At 41.7% G+C, this 22,324-nt stretch overlaps 2 protein-coding genes across 2 annotated transcripts; both read left to right on the forward strand.

Moving 5' to 3' along the window:
* The first annotated feature begins 12,992 nt into the window (after window positions 1-12,992).
* Window positions 12,993-17,003, forward strand: LOC127351575 (trans-1,2-dihydrobenzene-1,2-diol dehydrogenase-like). The gene is made up of 7 exons (XM_051379243.1): window positions 12,993-13,234; window positions 13,361-13,472; window positions 13,573-13,736; window positions 14,206-14,458; window positions 15,463-15,587; window positions 15,788-15,938; window positions 16,357-17,003. The coding sequence occupies exons 1-7, from the start codon at window positions 13,145-13,147 to the stop codon at window positions 16,464-16,466; spliced, it is 1,005 nt and encodes a 334-aa protein (XP_051235203.1). The 5' UTR covers window positions 12,993-13,144; the 3' UTR covers window positions 16,467-17,003.
* Window positions 17,004-18,085: 1,082 nt separating this feature from the next.
* Window positions 18,086-22,115, forward strand: dhdh.2 (dihydrodiol dehydrogenase, tandem duplicate 2). The gene is made up of 7 exons (XM_051378982.1): window positions 18,086-18,231; window positions 18,881-18,992; window positions 19,156-19,319; window positions 19,765-20,017; window positions 20,686-20,810; window positions 21,032-21,182; window positions 21,929-22,115. Exons 1-7 carry the CDS (start codon window positions 18,142-18,144, stop codon window positions 22,036-22,038), a joined length of 1,005 nt encoding a protein of 334 aa, XP_051234942.1. The 5' UTR covers window positions 18,086-18,141; the 3' UTR covers window positions 22,039-22,115.
* The last annotated feature ends 209 nt before the right edge of the window (window positions 22,116-22,324 follow it).

Below are 22,324 nucleotides of genomic sequence, written 5' to 3' on the forward strand. Positions count from 1 at the left end.
AAAAGTGCCATTATCTTGTACTATGTTTTAGCTATACCCTATTTTACAGAGATGTTATATTTGTACCTTTGTGTTTAAGGAAAATGCTTTTACTCTTTCCATATCTTCTCACACTCATAGCATAGAGACCTGCCACTATATTTTTTGGCAGCCCAGGGCCCAGAGCACTCAAAAACACACACAGTAACTACAGCACATCCGTATTAGTGCTTTTTTTCCCTCTAAAACCCTGCCGTCAAAGCCTTTTGACATCTGCCAGTTTGTTCACAAATATTGTCCAAATGCCAACTTTGCAATGCTCCAGCTTTTGATGCGCATGGCTGAAAGTTTTCTTTTTGTGTCAGTGTGTACGTGTGTCCATACACGTGGGTATTTGTGCGTGTGTGTGTGTGTGCCTCCTGGGATTAAGTTCATGTGAAGCATATGCATGGATAACATCAGAAAGATGGCCACAGGTTGCCAACCTGATGTCCCCACTCTGCCCCCCCCCCACACACACACACACACACCCCGCCTCCCCACCCCTACAAAAAAGCCCTGCTTGCTCCTTCCCTCCCTTGCTAAAAAAACCTGATGGTCAGAAATGGGCCATATGTGCCCTACTTAGAGGTAGAGGAAAGTGCTTACAAAATGACTGATTGGGTTAGCATTTGAAATAAAAGTTGATATTATGAGCTCATGAAACAAGCTAACAGTTCCCAGGAGAAAACATGAAATGTGATTAACCCAGTGGTGAATGTGTCTGTCAAACTGGATTTCCTTTTGTATTGTTAAGTAATGACGCTCTGTATTCCAGTGGTGGAAAGTAACTAAGTACATTTAGTAAAGTACTGTATTTAAGTAGAATCTTGAGGTACTTAATCCCCCCATTTAGCCTTTTTTTTAAGCAGTATACAAACAGCAAATAAATGGTTTATAAAACACCATTATGTAGTTGTATGCAGTTATAGGACATTTTTTTATTAATGTAAAGTATTTGTCAGGAATTAATTAATAATTAATTAAATTAATCATTTGTATTGCTACAACCATGTTTTACTAAACAGTCATTCATATTTAGCACACCAACTTATGGGTGTCCACAGGAGGAGTTATATTTGTTTACAAATTAATTTAAAGAAATGTATAATCATGTAGTTTATACTTTTACACAAGTAGCATTTTAGGACTTTCAGTTGTAATGGAGTATTCTTACATTATGGTATCAGTAGTTTCACTTAAGTAAATTCTGGAAGATTCTGCTATATTCTTTCTGTTCTCAAACTATAATGTACATTGACATTATATCATATAATATCTACTCTTTTTTAACCTCTTCTTGTCATTCCTGTGTCGTCGGGTGAGTGAGTGTTAATCGGATCAAAGACAGACTTTGATGTGATGATGTGCTGCCTTGAGATGCGACCCCACTGTGATATGTCAACACAAGAACCAGCAGCTCAAGTTGTCACCCTGCCATCTGCTAACAGTCCGTCCTAAATGTCCGTTTCTCCCCTCCAGACAAACCCTCCGAGGTTCATACAGTTAGCCAGCTATTTCTGACTAGGCAGGCTTAAATCCATCTCGCAATGCTCATAAAATGTTTAAATACTGTTTATTGAATCGGTCCTTGAGATTGGATTGTGGAGATTAATTCCAAAATGTGACATCCGCTATTTCCAACATATGACCCACTCTGCTTAACTGATTGCTGGCATGAGAGTAAAATATTCCAGTGGATATTTTGGGAGGTTTAATTTAAAGTAGAGTGATGTTTAATGCCGGTTTGAAATGCTCAACAGTAAGCTCATATAGTTTTCTTTCTGCAGCAAACATATAATTTAGCAAAGAAACCAAATGCATTCAATATATTAGCATGCTATATTGTTCAGTGGATGATTCCTGCATATTTCATTAAAACCTCTCTCCCTTCTAAAAATAATCATATAAAAAGAAACCCAGAGGAACTAATTTGAAAGAGAGGAAAATACCATTTTCTTATTTTTAGCAATTATAATCCTCCATGACTGGTGATCCCTGCAACACCATCCTCCTCCACTTCCTCCTCGTCTTTTCCCCAGTGGTAGTTCATGGGGGAGAAGACCTCCATTCCTCACATCTCTCTTCCCCTCTTGGCTATCGCAGACACCACATCCCTCACCATACACCATCCCTCGCTTTTCGCAGACTGAGGGTAAACTGTCGTGAGCAGAAGGCCCAACCCCCCTCCCCAAGATTGTAGCCTCTGTTCCCTGTTTATCATATTAGCCCGTGCCCTTGAGCATTTTGAAGCCAGACTCATCCTTTGAACTAAACAGAGAAAGCAGACCAGGGCAGCTATACCATAAATCATGCGGGTTTAAATTCTGACAGTAAATGGCCTTGTAGTAAACCATCGCCAGGCTCGTCAGAATAGAGTGTCTCGATTGGTTGTCTCTGTAAGCTTGTGTTCCTTGCTGTGGTGGCTCTTCCAGCTTTGAGAAAGATCAGAAATCCACAGTCCTGTTTCCTTTTCTCATTGGCTATTAAAACTAAATAAATATTAGGAGTGGAATATATTAAGTGATAAAACCGTATTGAAGCGGGAGTCAGTCATGAGGAGCTGGGGGAGCCAGAATCAAATTATCATCCAGCATATGTATCTAGAAAGGCTTAATTACAACAATACAGGACTAGCCATTGTTCAGAATAATTAAGATACTGACTGCAATAGTTATAATTTTGCAGAAGAGCCAGTCTGTGAAGCAGAAAAGGAGCAATTTTGGAGTCAGTCAGCCAATGCACAGAATGTGACACTAGCCCCGCTGACCTCTATGCTTCTCCTGCAAATTAATGTCTTAGCTACCGGTGAGAGGAGGCAAATGCAGCCCATTCATGTAATGGATTCCCATGCAAAATGTGAGTGGAATCCCCTGCATGAATATGTCTTTACAATAATAATAATAAAAAAAAGCAAATAGGCCTTCCTGTGGTGTTCATCTGATGCATGCCCCACATTCATACACAAAATGTTCCTCATCCACCAGGTAACAGATGGAATGCACGTGTCGAAAGAGTAAAAAGCCTACATTGCGATCATCCTCTTTATGTCAAGTGGCCTGTAATGTTATGTCGTATACCCCAAGAGAACATATTCCAGCACTGAGTGAAATCAGAATCAGCTGTGATTGTTAGACCTCCGCATAATGGAAGCCTGAAAGGCCTGTCACTGAATGATTTTCTTTCTTATTATCGAACATAAAAATTCCCTGCTGCTGACCACCTCTGGTGTGCTTAAGAGTCAGAACTAGATCTTATCATAAGGCTTAAAGGACTGTCAAACAATCAGCAGCACATTCACAAAGAGAGGGCTGTGGAGGGAGGAGGGGAGGAAGGGAATGAGGCAGAAGAATGAGAGGTGGGCTCAGGAGGTGGGTGAAGAGGGAGACCTCGAGCAAAATTAATTAAGTTTAACTCAATGGCTACATGGTCTAAATTATAAAACACTGTGTCAAAATGTGTATTGATTGACATTCTTTATTGACCAGGTGTGGTTCTCTTTTGGCTGCCGTTGCAAAAGGGACTTTGACATGATTTCTGCACTTTTGCCAATATGACTTCAGAAAGAATCAAGTCACATACCGCTTTAGGAGATGTGCAGATCATTCAGGCATTGGTGTTGCTGCTATTCTTTCCTTCTGCCTGTCAGCACAGTTGCACCATTTATGTCAGTCTCTTGACAACAGAGAGAGCTACATATGTAAAAACTGACATGGGACTGGCAGAGGAACATACAAAACAGGTTTCATTCATTTAAAATGAAAAGTGTAACAAATCTGCACAAAAATCCCAAAATGTTTCAAATCCCTGCTGGAAAAATAAAACTGCTTTCTGGTCTTACACAGCTATGGTTAGGTTTGGGCACAAATGTTGTGAACGTAACACTGACATATCATCACCTTTAAAATGATACCACAAACTTGTTAGCAAACAGTTGCTTCTTTACATATTCAGCAAAACTTGATATGAAGCTCTATAAAGCTTAGAGAGATTCAGGGGAAGATTTTTTTCTCATTATCATTTGATTCATTGTAATCACAAAAACTGATTATAGCTGCTTTTAGTGCTATCTGTGACATCACTACTCAATATGTTGCTCATTGATTTGGTCACATAGCAATCCCTACTTAAACTTCAGGAGAAAAGTCAAAACATTTTCATCCATCATAGGTATTGTGGTATTTTTGTGTCTGACCCGAATGATAAAAACAAATGTTTAAATCCAATATTTCCATGGCTTGCCAGTGCATGGCAGTCCAGCGAAGAAGAAGAGCAGAGTGCCATTCAGTGTTTTGTGAGTTCAATTCAGAGAGTTTTGTTTTGTTGACCCATTCAGCCACCCTGACCTCCTCCCTCTGTGTACTTGGCTGTGTAACACTGTCACATAACTGCCTCCTTTGCTCCCAGCAGACAAGAGTAATAATTCCTACGGCTTTAGGGTTTTTTTTCCTAAAAAGTGTTGAGGGTCATGTATCTCATACCTTTTTGTATCATTACCAACAGCTATCCTTGAATTAAGTTTCACAGAGGCTATAGAGTCTTTACATAACATGAAGGAAGCAGATGCTAATTTGTGTAAAGGATGACTCACTTTCATTAGCAGGAGTGGATTCTTCTGAGCTATCGTACCTTTGATGTTTCCTCCTTAGGTGTTTCTCAGGGAAGCATTTTTATTTGCAAAAGTTGCAAGATTTATATTGTGTGTCTATGTTAAGTGTGTAACCACATAGCTCACAGCAATAGATGCAATAGACAGTTACAGTACGGTGCCAACTTCCCCAGAGCAAGCCAGAGAAAGAACAACAAGAGGGAGGAGTGGGGAAAATTGCATTGTGTGTGTGTGTGTGTGTGTGTGTGTGTGTGTGTGTGGCACTTATATGTGTAACTGTGCCTCTGTGGCTGTGTGTATGTGTCAGCACACAAAAGCGGTAAGTATGTCAGTATGTGCAAATGTGTGTGTTTTGTGTGTGATAAGAGAGATGGAGGAGGGGGTGAAGGAGAGAACCCAGAGCAGAGATAGTGTAGGAAGGAGGAGGAGGACGTGAGAGGGTTGTGCAGCGGAGAGGGAAAGACCTGGGAGGTGATGGGCGAGTGATGGAGTGTGTCCGTAGCCAGGGTGAGTGTACTGTAGGTGTGTGTGTGTGTGTGTGTGTGTGTGTGTGTGTGTGTGTGTGTGTGTGTGTGTGAAGAGTGTGAGGAGAGGAAGACATGGACAGACAGGGAGAGAAAGAGGTGGTGTTTTTGAACATCCAGTTCTGCTTCCTTTCTAATCCTGGCACAGCCGTTGGGAATGATTTTTATGTGTCAACCACAAAGAAATGTGGATTATTAACATTCTCCTTTCTGCTGTTATGATTACAAAAGTCAGCCATGTTTGTCGGTTTTCTTGTTGACCTACAGTTGCCCTCCTGTTTTCTACTCGCCCAATTTTCAGCTTCTCCTCCGAACAGGGATTGTCCAATCATAGCTTAGTAACCATGACTAGGCACAAAAAGATGAAGTGATGTGTATGGAGCTCCATTAATAACAATACTTAGAATTTAAAGAGTTTGGATCATTGCCAGAGCGGCCACGGCAGGGAACGAACACAGCCACTGACACCTTCGGAGGCCAGTTGATTTACAGCGGCTCTGACCAGGACTACACTGGTTCAGGCAGGGACAGGAGAGGCATGAAGGGAGAGGAGCGGGTCCATTTGTAAGTAACGTTATAGATCATCCATCGTATCGATAAGTCCCTGAGTATTTGTTTTTGTGAAGTTGGAAGTCATTTATTCCATGTTTTGAACCAGATTTAATGTTATCCTGTGTTTAAATAAATGAACTAAACGTTCACTCTCCTAGCTGGTTGTTCTGTCAGATTAATTACCGCCTTTTCCGTTCTCATTTAACAGGCGGCTGTTAAAATATATGTAAATAATTAAATTAATATCATAAACATTCGACTACTGGTGGACTATCCACTAAACTAGACTACTAAATCTTTAGTCGGGGACAGATCGACGTGTAGTTGGCTATTTTTACCACTGTGTGGAAGAGACCTGCAATACAACAATGCTGTTTTCTTTATTAAACAGTGTCTTCTATCATCGATCATCAAATAGTAAGGTTGCAGCACTTTTTGCTTGGAACATGCAGCTTTAGCCTCAGCCTTTTACCACCATCATGTTCATATTTATAACCTAACCTTTATATTTCTTGTTTTTTTTAAAAAAAAACAACTAGAGACAGCATTTTTACCCAACTCTTGGAGTTAATGTTTACTTAATTAGCTTGCAAGCTACAGCTGATAAGATCTGTTCGCAACACATTGGCTCGAAGTAAGAAGCCAGCTTTGTCCACCTCTGTCTGGAATCAAGGATCCACTGTTTAAATAATTACCACTAAACTTGATTGGTAAATCTGACCCTCTTAACATTGCAAACATTTTTTGTTTATATTCCTTTCAAAACAATTATTGTTTCATTGTTTGAATGGTATGATATAGCTAATGCACTGTCCACTCAGAAAATGGTAAAGAAAATTCAAGACCGAACATAACATATACATATATACATATTTTTTCCAGGGGAGTTTTACACTTTTTAGGAGAAATTGTGCTTGCTTTGTGAGATAGTGTGACTAACTGGCTGTATCCAATCAGTGTGTGGAGTGACTGCAGTGAAATGTCTTAAACTGCATGGAGGGAGTTGCTGAACGAATTCAATAATTCCCACATAAGACAGAGCTAGCACTCAAAGAGATCCTGGCGAGGTGAAATCCACTTCCTAATCCCCTACCAAAAACTCAGCTGGAAAGAAGAGAGAATTGGTTTTTCACTGGTTTTATGTTGGTCGGCAGTTAGTGGGCTCTGGAGCTTGAAAATGGATCCTATGCTGTCTCTCCCTGGCTCCCCCACTGACATTTCTTCACCTTCCTCCAAAGCCCTAAATCACTTTGACTGTGGACAAGCATCCAGTTAATAAACCTTACAGCTGACAGGAAAGTGCTAGGGTTGCCTATGTGTGTATGAGAAAGGGAGTAACCTGTGTTCTGTATCTGTATATAATGTCACTAGGGAGGAAAACCAGCACCAGATCTGACACTAATAGCAGCTAATAAATCCATCCACCATATTTTTCAGAGCCAGAACATCGCAACCTATGAAAACACCCTCCTATAGCCACAGTGGAGGAACAACTGTATACTGTAAATCGAAAATGGTTTGTATTTAACAAAGCTCCAAAGTGCTGAAGACATGAGTCTGTGACACAAGGATGATGAGGCGTCAAAGCCAAAGCCGAATTTAGGTATAGACGTTCTGTGCCAAGTCACAGCTGAGAGGCTGGGTCACACAGTTTGATATGCAGGTGCACAGAAGCGCAGGGTTTCCTGCAGCAAGGAAGTAGCACTCTTGTCAGAGGTGTACCGAGGCATGACACGTAAAGACACACACACACACACACCCACATCTCCCCTCTCAGCAGCCATCCGCCACAGGACAGCTGATAAAAATATCACAAGTCCTATCAGGCAATTAAACAGGGGGACGCAGCAGCGGAGTGTGTTGGCTGCTTAATGGCTTCGGCCTCCCCGCAGAGGAGCCAGTGTGACTGGCCAACAGGAGGGATACAGACCACTGATGGAGTGGAAAATCAAAAGGTGGGTGAAGCAGCTACATTGGTCTCGGTGAACAGTTTTTGTACCACGTGGTATAAAAAGGGTGCCGAGGGAGGTCTTGCCACATACTGAGGAAATGTTTCTGTGGGAAAAAGGATTAAACTACATTTCCTAAAGAGATTAATTGTCAGTAAGAATATAAACACTTTTAATATTACAGAACTTCAATAGTATGTTGGTACAACTTATTAATGAGTCATAAAATATAAATCTTCAAATAGTGCAGCAGTAATTAATCATTTGGTAATGCCTCATGTATCAGTAATAAGCCATTAATGAGGACAAGGTTTGGGTTGCCAGGTTGGGAAAAATCATTTTGGCTGGTGCTCATCCTCAAAACCATCTCTGTATTTTTGCTTCTTTGTAGGTCTTTACACATGGCTTTAAAGGTAAAAGTTAATAAGTAATTTATCAATTCCTTTAATATTTGTAATGAGTCACTGATAAAAACAACTTGTCGATTTTCCTTTTAGTTTCTCCACAGGATGATTTGACCAAAATCCATTTACTAACAACTTAATAACATTAGACTTACTGATTTTCTTTACATGGTTTTTAATGAATCAATTTATTACAACTCATAATCCCCTTATAAAGAATGCGTGTCTCTGCTTATTTCATCCTCCTCTTGAAGCTATTATATCTACAGACAACATTCCTAGATTTCTACTATTTTTGAAAAGTGGGTAAATGGAGCCCTTTGCACAGCGTGAACCCACAAATGTTGGCAAGCATCTGCACTGCTTAAGTGCCTAGTCACTGCCAGCTCTGATGCTGCTGCTCTGTACAGTCTGATGTCCCTGGATGACCCCACAACAGTTACACATTTTATTATCACATAGAGGAAAAACATTGTAATCTGAGATCACTGGGGCTTACACCTCAGCTGCATTCCCTGTGCATATTGACATCATATCCCTGATGCTGCTTCAGGACAGGACATAATGGACATTCCTCAAACCCAAATGGACATTATCAGCTGGGTGATAGAGGTTAGTATCTGCCCCATGTCTTGGCTCCTGGCATGTCTACCACTCTCACCTCAGCAAAAGGCTCTGTGATGGACTCCATATCACCTCACACAATCTCAACCAGCCGATACAAGGTGGCACCACGGCGGACTTGGATAGAGACACAACTCCTTTTTGGATTTGTGAGTGTGTGTGTGTGTGAGAGAGATTCAGTAAGACAAAAAGAGAAAGGGAGTGACAGTGTGCGTCCCATGTTGCCTAAATTCAGGCTGCTGTTAAAGGAGACAGATAGTACTTACTCCAGTGGAACAACAGCACTGATAGACTAGACTCCTTGTTTCGCACTCAAACAGAAATAAACATTCACCACAGGGGCAAAACCTCTTCTCAGAGGGCTTTATTTGATGGTTGGAAAAACCTATTTCAGCACCATTAGATGTAAACATTACAGAAAAGAGGACATTTATAATCATGAATACTCACCTTGGTAAACCCATTATCCTTGTATTCTATGCCTGAAACATTGGTCCAGAGTAACAATATTACTTTGTTTGTATAAATGCAGAATACACCACAATGAAACATTTCTAGTGTTACATCAAGGTAAAATTAGCTTTAGTATGTTGGTTCGCAGATGTGAGGATTTGGTCATATTGCTCCTGGGCATTTGGGTAGCAATGTGCACAGTTGGTACCAGTGCTTGCTAGCTTATTCTTTACTATTGTCATTAACAGTGCAACATTTGGACCTTCAACAGGCAACCAAGCTTCAGGGACTAAATGCATAACACTGAGTAGAATAAAACTATCAACTGTATAATAACCAGCCTGCTGACATGCTGCCTAATGTGTTTCCCCATCCACTTACATGAGTGTTTTCAGCCACATAAAGGAATAGAGGGACATGCCTCGCCACAGCAAATGTGGATTTGGCTGACAAAAACCATAAAAACACATTGAGAGTGGGGCGAAGTGAAGAATGGTGACTTGATGTAATAGCTCTATGTGTGGCTGTATTCACTCTACATCCCACACCCCCCTCCCCATCAGCACTAACATCCAGATGAAGGGCTGCTAAGTCAGCTCTGGTCCAGCCTGCTCTTGCTCCACAGCTCAGCCTCCCAGTGTGTGTGTGCTGCAGACAAAGATAGGACTCTCAAAGGGCCAGCACAATGCTGGGCGGCTCAAAGGCTCCCATTTCTGCTTGCTCCTCTCAGTCTCCCTCTATCACACTTTTTCTAATGGAAAAAAAATAACCCGGCCCACACATCAGAACATGCTGTAGCATTGACAAAATGACTTATTACTCCTTGCTGCACACTTCCCTCTCCCTCCCTGGATTCATCAAGCTCCCAACCTCGTCTCAAAATGGCTGGCACCTCCTGGCGCTTGTCTAGCCTGTCACCCTTTCTCTGCAGTGACCTTGAGACAGAGATGAAGGAGTGATGGTGCTCCCATAACTGCTGCAATACACTGCCCCCCCCCCCCCCCAAGATTCAAAAAAAGTACACAGCAGCAAGACGGCTCTCACTTACACTGACAGCTGGAGGGGGGGGGCACCCTCTGCATATCCGCATCAATCAAAATAGGATTAGGGTGCCTCTCTCTGGTCCTCTTTTATTTCCCATTAACTAGAAGTTGCTGATGAAATATGGAGCTGTTAAATGGTAACTGGGGTTGCATAGACACAATGTAGCTTTTACTATTTTCAATAATTACATTAACTTCGAAAAGAACAAAACATCAATATTTTTTTCTCTCAATATAACTTAAGGCTTTCAACTTCTGAATAATGAGGTTGTTACCCTCTTGTATGCCTTTCCAAAAAATAGTTTTTACAAGTACTGGTATGATCATTAACAGAATTTGAGTTTGGAGGCTTTATTGTAACACTGGGTGCATTGCCTTTGTCAATGACAAAGTCCGGGCAGAGTCTTCTGACAGCAAGATACAGAGATGAAATGACGTGACAATGTGTGAAACAAAACTGTCTGGTGTGATCAACCACCTTCATAGGCAAAACGATCCACCCCCTCATAGGAAACTGTTGTGACCGGTCACGTGACTCATCAGATGCCATTCTTCCACAGCCTAGTGGAATAGGGACGCAGACAAGAGATGATGCATGAATTCTTAATCAAATAAAGACAGTGAGAAGTGATAGGAATGGAAGGCAATTGTCCTGGTCATGCTGAATTAATGAGGCGCTGGCTTCCTTCCACATGCCAGGTTCCTGAATGACTCGGCTCATCACCGTTCACTTTCTGGGCCCGTCTCTTACCATCCGCTTCTATCCCTGGGCCAGGCTCGGGAACCCAGGGCCTCAAACTCTACCCTGTGATATCCACTCTTTAAAGGTGATGTAAGAGAAATCAGCATTTTCACTAACTTCCTGTCCGTTCTTGCAGATAGCAGTCCCCTCCCTCCTCCCCACATCCTCACGCTGTAATTCTGCTCCTGCCCTTGAGGACCGTGTCTTTGTGGAGTTCTCTTTTCTGATAAAGTGGGACCACGATACGAGAAAATGTATCCTGTTTACTGCAGAAAGGAGGGACTGGGAGACCCGTGTCACTGAGTGAACACTCTATATTAGTGATGGCTGTTGGAATGTAGAGCTATTTCACACATATTATGACAAAATTATTACAAAACTAGCACTTACAGCAAATTTAACAACTCTTCAGTAAAACCAAGCAACTGATCAGTTTCTTTTGCTCATGACCTTGGGCTCATGTAGGAGAGGGTGGTTCCAGAGGGAAATTTTCAGTAGTTTTCAGTCTCCACTGAAAAGCAGGCATCCATGGCTCAGCTGAGGGTGAGAGCAGTGAGGTCCCAGTGCGTGGCTGTCAGGCGACCCTGTCCAAGTCCTGTCCAGAACACCCTTTTCTCACCACCTGAGCCTCTGTGCTGTGCGCCCGTCTGCTGGCAGTCAAGTCAGGCAGCACAGATCCAATTCATTGCTTCACACCAATTCAAAATCTAGTTGCACTTGCCCTATCAGGTTACACCTCCTCTCTCACACTTCTACCACTTTTCTTAACACCTGTGGTGATGTCACCTTGTAGCCCTAGCAGAGAAATGCTGCTGTGTCCTTTCCCCCCACAAAGTAAAAAAATAAAGAATAAAAAAAAGTAGAAATTACTCAAGACAGAGTTGGGCATTCCCATGGCAACCAGGTCCTGTGGTATAGGCAGGGATATCAGGCCAAGCCCAATTCCATTTGCATACAAATTGCCCAGCTGGCACCTTGTTGTTATGACAACGGCACACAGCTCCCAGAATTCATTTGGAAGTGAAATACAAAAGGAAGGCAGCCAGCGAGGAGAGTCATTGATAAAATTCCCTTTCTTTCATAATGAAGACATTGCTGACACAAAGATAATTATACAGAAAAGACATTGCTGACACTGACACTATGTTCTCATGTAAAATCTAATCACAATATAGTACCTGCAGGAAATGAGGAGAAAAAGTATACTATATGAGACTGAAATTGATTGCAATATTAAATGGGTATGTATCTACAATGTTTGCATAAAAAATGTTACACTTTAACTATCCAGACATGCAATAATCGTCTTTTCTCTACAAAATCTATATAACCTCTGGCAGATACTTTCCAAAGTCTTCTTCTTGGTTCTCCCAATTTTGCAAACCTTTATATAATTTCTTACAATGAGCCATGCCAAATCCTTAGAGCTTGAGAGAGAGAAAGTGAACTCCGCTGACAACACAGTGTCCTCTACTGGCAGCATGTGGCAGGAAGTTTACACAACCGCCTGTCTGGCTATACGGATAATATTTAGCTCAAGGGCAGCTGAGCTGATGCTTTTCCATAGTCATCCTGGCTCAGCTTACTGACCAGTTGAATTGCCCTGCTGTGGACTCCATGAGCATTCTGTGAACCCAGCATATCTATTCATCCCAGCAACCCCCACAAGACTGTGGTTTAATCATTGGCTTCTGTGCGGCTGTCAAGCCATCGCAGGCTAATCAGTGCCTCTCTCAGAGGGAACCAAAGCAGCTCCTGGTTCCAATACTTGACCTGTACAACTGAGTGCTGATCTATGGGCAAGGCGAGCCCTCATCCTGTACACATTAAACTGTGCATTTTTCACCCTCATCGTGTTAATGATGAGAGCCCCACTGATAGTCCTGTTACAGATTGTTAGAAACAACAGGTGCAAACCACTTCAGCCCAGATTGAAAGGCCCGTGTCAGCAACAACACAACAACAGAGCAGTGTGTGTGTGTTTATTTGTGTGTGTGTTGCACCCTCTACCTCAGGGTGGGAGCAGAAGGAAGGTGACACATCATGCCTCTCCAGCATATAAATGTAGGCGCCTTCTTGCTGAAGTGCCGCTGGTTCTAAGGCATGACAGTTTAGTACGCTTCTTTCCCCCAACGTTCAACCTTTCCCAAGGTCACAACTTGCCAGCAGCTCAGATCTTTACTAAAGCACCAAACCGTTAATTTGTCACTTACCATCCAGTTCAACATGGCAACCCGATGGGGACTCTGCGGTGCGGGGAAGATCAGCCATGACTTCAGCGTGGCCATGAAGACTCTGCCTCCTGGAGATCACCAGGTACTCTATCCAAACAAGCTCACTACATCTTCATTGACACAGACGATGTCTCCCTTGCACTCAACAAAGCTACTGACAGAGCAACACTGTGATGAATGTGTGTGTGTTTTTCTCTCCTACATACAGATAGCAGTCATTGCATCGAGGAGCTTGGAGCGTTCCAAAGAGTTTGCCAAGAAGCATGGTATTCCTAAGGCTTATGGAAGCTATGAGGAGCTGGCCAACGACCCAGACATTGGTGAGTTAAGAGCTGCGAGCGGCCTGGCTGCTCAGGCAGAGATAATGGCGTGTTGGTTTTGCTGTTTGAAGCTGAGCCCATAACATCTGTGTCCTCACAGACATTGTGTACCTGGGAGTGCTGCACACAGAGCACTGGCGAGTTGGTCTGCTGTTCCTCAAGGCTGGGAAGAATGTGTTGTGCGAGAAACCCTTCGCTATGAACTCCAGACAGGTGAAAGACCTTGTTGCCACTGCCAAGAAAAACAATGTCTTCCTGATGGAGGTAAGTTTGACAGGATACAGTCATTCATGTAGACTTTTGTCTTGAGTCCACTTGCTGGTGTTGATCCTCTTATCTAGGCTTATTTCCTAAAATGTCCAAGTATTTCTTTCACAAACCTTTCTGCCACAAACGCTGTTGCTGCAGATGACTGCTATGTAGGTTAAAGATTGCAATTCATATCCCATTGCATTTTAAGTCACATAGCTGCATTGTAGTGCCATGTTTGCAGACAATTTAAGCACTGGAGATTCATGTAGGAAGCAAAACTCTGAATGTCCTGGGAATATTTATGACTCATGGTACAGGAAAACATCTTGTCATGTCATGTTTGACCAGCACATCTGCCATAGTTCTCATGGGAGGTGGAGGAAGTGGAGAGCTGTGGTAATAGGCTGCTGCTCAGGTGAAACACCAGTGTAAACTGTTTACTATTGCAGTGGTTCTAGGTTGTATGCTCTGTCCCTCTCAGGCCATCTGGTCCCGCTGTTTCCCCGTGCATGCTGAGGTGCGCAGGCTGCTCTCAGAGGAAGCAGTAGGGGAGCTGAAGCTGGTAAAGGCCTACTTTGGCTCGCCTCAGCTCCACATCCCCCGCTCGGTGGAGAAGGAGCTGGGCGGTGGCGCACTGCTGGATATTGGAGTGTACTGCCTGCAGTTTGTGCTGATGGTGTTCAATGGAGAGAGGCCAGAGTCCATCCAGGCCACAGGGGTGCTGCTAGACTCAGGTATGATTCAGCACATAGATCATGCAGCAGAGGTGGGATGTAGATTAGTATCATTAACCACACTGCATGAATCAGTGATAACAAACTGGCAATTGCTCACCATGCAGTGGGGCCGATGGGGCCACGGAAATGGGTGGCACACCAAAACCAACAGCTGGTGGAGGGGTTTGTGTGTGATGCAGTGACGCATGGTCAAAGGGCTGGCAAAGCATTAGTTATTTTTCTGTCACATTAACTTTTATCAAAAATATACATTATTCATTTAAGAAAACAGTACCTAATGTAAAATATTAGATAGAAGCATATTATGCATATGGAACTCATGAGAGGGGGCCAGTGGGGGGCTAGCGATTGTATCTGGGTGGCTGTGGCCCCACCTGCCCCCCCTGGCAGCACCACAGTCACACTAAACCAAAAAATGGGGAATTAAGAACCCCTAGTGTGACACAGACGAAACTTAGACAGAAAATCACTTATTTATGAACTGTCCAAAATGTAACCTCAGGGAAGAATTCTTCACACAGAAAATCCCAGACTTATCTTTAAAATGTCAGACTAATCCAAATCCTCCCCAGAGAATACAGTAACACAGTAAAAGTGGCAGGGGAATATGTAACTGCATGTCTCACAGCAAGATATCCTTCAATGTAAGACCCTCACATCACGCTATACATATAATGAGCATTTCCTTATCTTTTACTGACGTTTGTGTAACATATTTGACAATTTAATGAACAGACAAGAAAAAACATCATAGTGTATATTTGTGAGCTTCTCCCTTTTTTGTCAAAAAGTCACATCAGTAATGCTGAATAGAACTGAACTAATTTGACCTAATTGAAGTGTACTGATAAAAATGCATTGAAATGGACTGAACTGAACTGAACTGAATAAAAATTGAAAGGGAATTTAACTGATATCAAAAGCAGTATTGTTAGCATTCATTCATTCATTTGCTGCTCACCAATGTTACAATGATTTCAGTTTTTTCAAATGTTTGGCAGGAGTGGATGAGTCAGTGGTTGTGGTGATGAAGTTCTCCAGGAACAGGATGGCCTTCTGCGCCTTTTCAATTGCTGCTCGACTTCCGAACGATGCTGTCGTCTCCGGCACCAAGGGCTCCATTACAGTATGCTATGCTAGTCTTGTACAGCAACATTTTACTTAATTTAGAAATGATTGAGGTATGCAAAAACTGGGTTGATTGCTAATGACTTTCACATTGAATTAAAACAAAGCATTCAGGTAAAGACCCATACCAACTGCATTTGATGATTTACGAGTTGAATGATCGGATTAACACAAGTGCATTTCCTCTTCACCCTCCAGGTTCTCGGCCCCATGCACTGCCCCACCACACTCCGGGTGAACGACAAGGAGACGGAGTACCCTCTGCCTGAACCCTGCTTGCCTCTGAATTTCACCAACAGCACCGGGCTTCGCTATGAGGCAGAGGAAGTGCGGCAGTGCCTGCTTAAAGGTAGGTCATGATAAAAGGAAAGTTGTGTATTTGTCTTCAAAGAGATGAAATTGTTTGAACAGCCCAAACCACCGTTTCAAAGGTAAGATGAGTTTGAAAAAAAGACACTGCAATTCGGTGAAACGGTTGCTTTCCTGAAGCTTCTTGTGAGAATTTTGATGAATACTCATACACGAATGCACTCATCAGATTGACTCAGAATCAGATGTTGTCATCAGTCCTTGGAATGTCCTCTAGCTCCTAAAGTATTACTCTCCTGTTGGTTTTGCCTCCTATATTAATTTACATAATCTTTACATCCACTGCTTTGATATGATTTATGCTTCATTGTGAATATGTACATAAATTAACTGTGGGTATAAACAGACATGTCTTTCAGTCAGAGTGATTTTGCTGTTAAACTCCTCTTCATCCGCAGGACTTAAGGAGAGCCCACGGATGCCTCTGGCAGACTCTGTCTTACTGACAGAGATCATGGATGAAATCAGGAAACAGGTGGGAGTTGCCTTCAGCCAGGACAGCCAGTGACATCACTCCAAAGCCGGGACTGTTTCACCTGACCTAAACCTACTCGGATGGAACAGAGGGAGCTGCTCGCGGCAGGCTTTGGATCTTTGGTATAAGCAGATCACTCATGGCACTGTGTGACAAAGCCTGAGCAGACACAGTGACACTGATGCAACTGTGACTCGGATAACAGAGTGAGCTGCCACTGAATTAAAGATACAATCATCACTGAAAAATTTAAATCTTGGCCACATTTATTACTGTTTATTTTTCTGATACTTTTCTTTGCACCTCATACACCCATTATGACTCCAAACATTGTCATTGTACCCCAGAGTCACCATGTCAACACCGTGTAGGTCTTTATAATACAAAATATGACAAACACGGTCAATTAAAAAAGAAGTTGAAAACATTATTTTAAACCAGATAAGTCACAATGTAAACAAATAGAGAGACCATGTTGTGTGTAACCATTCTGTTATCAAGTCCTAGACTAACCCAGCTGTCACTGTGAGGTGTGTGATTGATGAATCCAATAAAGGACTGATTGTGAAAGCCTTGTTTCATTCCAAACATCATCCGCTGGAGAAGAGGGGAGACTTGGCGAGTGGCACATTTGAATCAAAGTGTTCTGTCATGTCTGACCCCTGCAGCCGTGTACAAATAGATTCATGTTCTCCGTACAAAAATAGGTTGCACTGTCTGCTTTTCAAGGTTAGGACAGAGAAAGGCCTTTATGAGTCAGCAAAGAGCATGGCTCATTTAATACTTGTTCTCAACCTTTTCGGCTTGTAGGACTCCTAAAAACTGGAGGATGTCTCCTTCCTACTAGAATACAGTGACTCCAAAATGGCACACTGGATTACATTATTTGTTTGATAAATAATGCTTAAATGCTGCAGATATTTATTCAAGAAGAAAATAAAATAACTTTAACCTATTATATTTACTTGTTTAAGAAAGAGGTTTAATAAATGGACCACTCAACCTTATGCAATATAATGATAAATAAAAGCAAAATGAAATGTCCCTGTACATGTCAGCTCTTAAAAAGGCTGTTTTGGGACTGACCTCTGACCACTCTTGGTGATTACATAAAAAAAAAAGAAAGAAAAAAAGAAAAATCCCATCCTGAAGAGAAATATAAGAGATTCAGTGAAGAGTGAAAATATATTATTATTATTGTTATTATTATAATTAATATCAGTAGTAGTTGTAAGTAGTAGTAGTAGGAGTACATAGATTGACAATAGATACTGTATTAATCCCAAGGATACAGAACAATGCACACCATTAGTCGGTAGTAAAAAAACAGAACAATGACAAAATAGTCAAATAGAAAATATTATATTTTTTAAAAAATATATATATACACTTAAAAAAAATATAATAATAATAATAATAATGGTGATGATGATGATGATGATAATAATAATAATAATAATAATAATAGCAGTAGTAGTAGTGGCGTTGGAAAGAAGAAGTTAGTAGTGTATCTAGTGTTATTTGTCTTATGATCACTATCTGGAGGTCACGTTTTTGTTCTGTTAGCACAAATCATCATCATCATCATCATCATGGCCACATCATCGTCATGTAACGTCACACAGTTAAAACTAATACTGTGTCTCCCCCTTGTGGCGGAGCACTGCCACTGTCGATATCAACTCAGTCAGTCAGTTTGCTGTCCAATATGGCAACCAGGTGGGGAATCTGTAGCGCGGGGAAGATCAGTCATGACTTCACCGTGGCCCTCAAATCTCTTCCTCCCGGAGACCATCAGGTATCAGTTTGAGACTGAGTAGATGCGTAGACACAAATACACCAGTTGTTTTTAAATGCAAGACGTGTTCTCCGGACTCTGCGAGGTTTGTCTGTCCGTGCTGTCTGTTGTTTCTGACCGTCTGACATTTGCAGTTCAGATAAAATGAGGTCCTGTGAAATGAGGTTGGTTTGCAACCTGCAGCTTTACCGAGCTATGCCACTGACACCGGACAACAGTGAGTTTATACGCTGTAAACTAAAGTGTGCAGCATTACTAACACACTTACTTACGGGGCTACTTTTACCGTAAAGTACACACTAAATGGGCATCTACATTTTGTTTTTTCACTCTAACCTAAGAATTACGGTAGAGCTTTGTTATTGCAGATATTGTTCAATTGGGATTCAAAAGCAGCTTCAGATAATACACCATTCACTGCTATAGCTGGGAGACTGTAAGAAAGTGTCAAAATAATGATTTTGCAATTTTCTGGTAAGCAGGATTCTGTACTAGCCTGAGATATAGGTATTAATGAGTTATACAGAACATTTAATATGGTTATAGTGTATACTGGAAAGAAACAATTGTCAGTAGCCAGACAGCCTAAACACCTGGATGACAGACTGCAGACAGTTGGATTGTAACTGGATTGAAACTGTATTCATAGGTTGTGGCTGTGGCAGCGCGCAAGTTAGAAGATGCACAGGAGTTTGCCAAAAAGCACAGCATCTCTCGAGCATATGGCGCCTATGAGGAGCTGGCCAGGGATCCAGACATAGGTGAGTTTCTGTCAAACTGTGGTCAAGTTTGATTGGCTGGGGGCTCTCTGCATTTGGTATTTGAATTACTTTGAACGCCTGATGTAACAGACAAAATCATCTCTCTTCCTATGCATATCCTATGTCTTTACTATACAGTGTGCTCTCTGGTTTGTGTGTGCAGATGTGGTGTATATTGGCGTTATTCACCCCTACCATCTGAGCACTTGTCTGCTCTTTACGAATGCCAAGAAGAATGTACTATGTGAGAAGCCACTGGCCATGAACACCAGGGAGGTGCAGGAGATCCTGGCTTCTGCCAAGATGAATGACGTCTTCCTCATGGAGGTACGGATAGGGCAGAGCAAAAAGGAAAAAAAAAAATAGATAAAAAATAGATTTTTCTCCTTGTTTGTCATTCTACAGATTATTAACAAATGATTAACAGTGTTAACAGTATCATGTTCTGCATCTAAGCAAACTTTATACAGCTTGTTTAAGCTCTTTTGGCATAGGAAATGGAGCTGAAGCGTGGACTGGTAGCTAGAGGGGTGCCAGTTCCACCTCATGGGCGCTGCCGAGGTGCCCTTGAGCAAGGCACCTTACCCCTAACATTTGCATGTCTCTAAGGCCTGTGTGTGCACGATTGTATTTTGGGTCTATATGTTTAAAACACTGAGTGAAAAAATAATTTCCCCATTGGGGATTAATAAAGCAAATCACTGCATACATAGCACAACATCAAGAACCTAAAATGTAAGCGTATGAAATGCCTCGTGTCCTTTGCTCTAAGGCTGTCTGGACCCGATTCTTCCCGGCCTCAGTGGAGATCAGACGGCTCCTGGCCCAGGGGGAGGTGGGCGAGGTGAAGATGGTGAGATCGGAGTTTGGCGTACCGCTGGTGAACGTGCCGAGGTCGGTGGAGAAGGAGCTGGGTGGAGGGGCAGTGCTAGATATAGGCATCTACTGCCTGCAGTTTATTTGCATGGTGTATAATGGAGAGAAGCCAGAGTGCATCCAGGCCACGGGAATCTGTAAGGAAACAGGTAAACCAGTAGGGGGCTCACTTATTTGATTTCTGAAGCTCTTTCACTTGTGGGGAAGTGGTTCATTCTAGATTCTTCTCACTGTGACATCTTTGCCAAATAAACAAACTAACAAACGAACCTTTGTTCACATAATATCAGTCTCTAAGGCCAACTCATCCTCACCGATGCTTTCTGTTTTGCACATTACACAAAGATGGACAGTGGCAGGGTTGTTACCTATTGACCTCAGTTGTGTAAATCTGTTTGCAGCTCCTCATATGACACAGATATACCATTGACAGATGGGAGTTTTTAACTTGAGCTTGTAAATGCTTTGACCGAGCCTTTTTTTAACAGTATGATTCTTACTGTGTGTGATTTGAGAATTTATAACTGGGAGTGTTTCTGTCTAATAACCTCTTATCTCTATTGCTTCATTTCTTTTATGTCTTACTGGCACAATAGAGTTGAAGATATATGATATACTGATAGTCCAGACATCTAATGTTGCCCTGCATTCTTTTATACAGTATTTTTCTTCAATATAAAATAGCAGAATTAAATGACGCAGCATTTCATTTGTGGACGACACATGGGAGACACATCAACAAACACGAATGGCGCACAATGTATTTATTTTTATAATATTTTCGTCAAATGTGAATCATGTTATTATGTCGTTGCAGGAGTGGATGAGACTGTGGTTGTCACTCTGAAGTTCTCCAAGAACAGGATGGCAGTGTTTACTTGCTCTTCCCGTATTCAGCTGCCCAATGACGCCATTATTATGGGCACAAAGGGCACCATCAGGGTAGGTCAGCACGGCATGGTGGCTTAATCAGATACAATTCAAATAGTCTGAAATACTGTACTTATTTGCACTATGTCAGTTTTCATTTTAAAGTCAAGCAAGATCAAGTGTGAAGCAATGTAGTGTAGGAGGGAAGTTGTGTAACACAAAGATGAAGTATTTTAAATTCAGGAACTATATTGTAATTGTGAAAATACCCTTTTGCATGATTTGCTCTTTAGGTTCCTGACCACATGTGGTGCCCGACATCATTAGTGGTGAATGGGCAGGAGACTCAGTACCCACTGCCAGACCCGTATTTGCCTCTCAACTTCCTTAACAGCACAGGGATGCGTTACGAAGCAGAGGAGGTTCGGCAGTGTTTGCTCAAAGGTACTGTGACATTCAGACATTTACATATTAGTACTAGGACTAGTGACTAAAGAATAAACTACTGTAAGAAACAACCACCATAGAAAATGTTTAACTTATTTAGTGCTTATTAGTTATGTAATTACCATCCTCTGACAAAAAGTAGATCATTATTTTAGTAAAGTTAGTTAATTTGCAACTTGTTTAGAACTAAAATAGACAGTGAATAAACTGAAATATGAACTCACTAAATTGTTCTATTGAAACTACATAGGCAAAGTAAGGCCCTTTTAAATGGGGTCCCCAGTACATTGTTTTTTTTAGAAAGCACAAATTAAAACAAAAACATAAAATGATATGAAGTCTTAAGGCTCACACTGATGGACAAAGCCATGAAAAATTTCAATGCGGCATCCTGATAGCTCTGAGCTATGGGTTCGACTATGACCTGTGGCTCTTAGCTGCTTCTCATCCCCTCTCTCCCCCTTCATTCCTGTCACTCTTCAGTTATCACTATCAAAAAAATTGCAATCATAGAATAAAGCACCTGTGAGATGTGACAGAGTATACGTCTGGGGTCTGTGGATACTCCAGTCAGTAGGATGAAGGTTCAAAATGACTAAAATAAGCACAATGAGTAGGAAATGAATCAAAGATTTCTGAACGACACACAAACTCAACACAAGGTGGCGTCAGAAACACTGAAATCCTAATGGCAGACCTAAGAGTACACTATTATGTTCTTATAGTATGATTTTCTACTGTAGGGCTAAAGGAGAGTGCAGTTGTTTCCCATGCCGATTCTCTTCTGTTGGCTGAGGTGGAGGATGAAATTCGCAGGCAGGTTGGGGTGGTGTACAGCCAGGACTGCCATTAAATGTTGGAACAGACTACATCATTTTCCCTGTTGTATGGAACAGGTTTTTGATGAAGAATAAATTCTTTATGTTCAAACTGTGTCTTCTTTTCCTTATTTGTCTGACCATGATTAGCTTCAATGTGGTTCTGATTAAAAGTTGTTTGATACATTTGTAAGCTTTTAAGTTCATCACAAACTTAGATACCACACACACACACACACACACACACACACACACACACACATATATATAAAAAATATATCTTCATTTGCCAGAATGTTTCACTTTCTGTAAATGTGATGT

This window comes from Dicentrarchus labrax, unplaced genomic scaffold (assembly GCF_905237075.1).
Source record: "Dicentrarchus labrax unplaced genomic scaffold, dlabrax2021, whole genome shotgun sequence".
Taxonomy (NCBI): Eukaryota; Metazoa; Chordata; class Actinopteri; family Moronidae; genus Dicentrarchus; species Dicentrarchus labrax.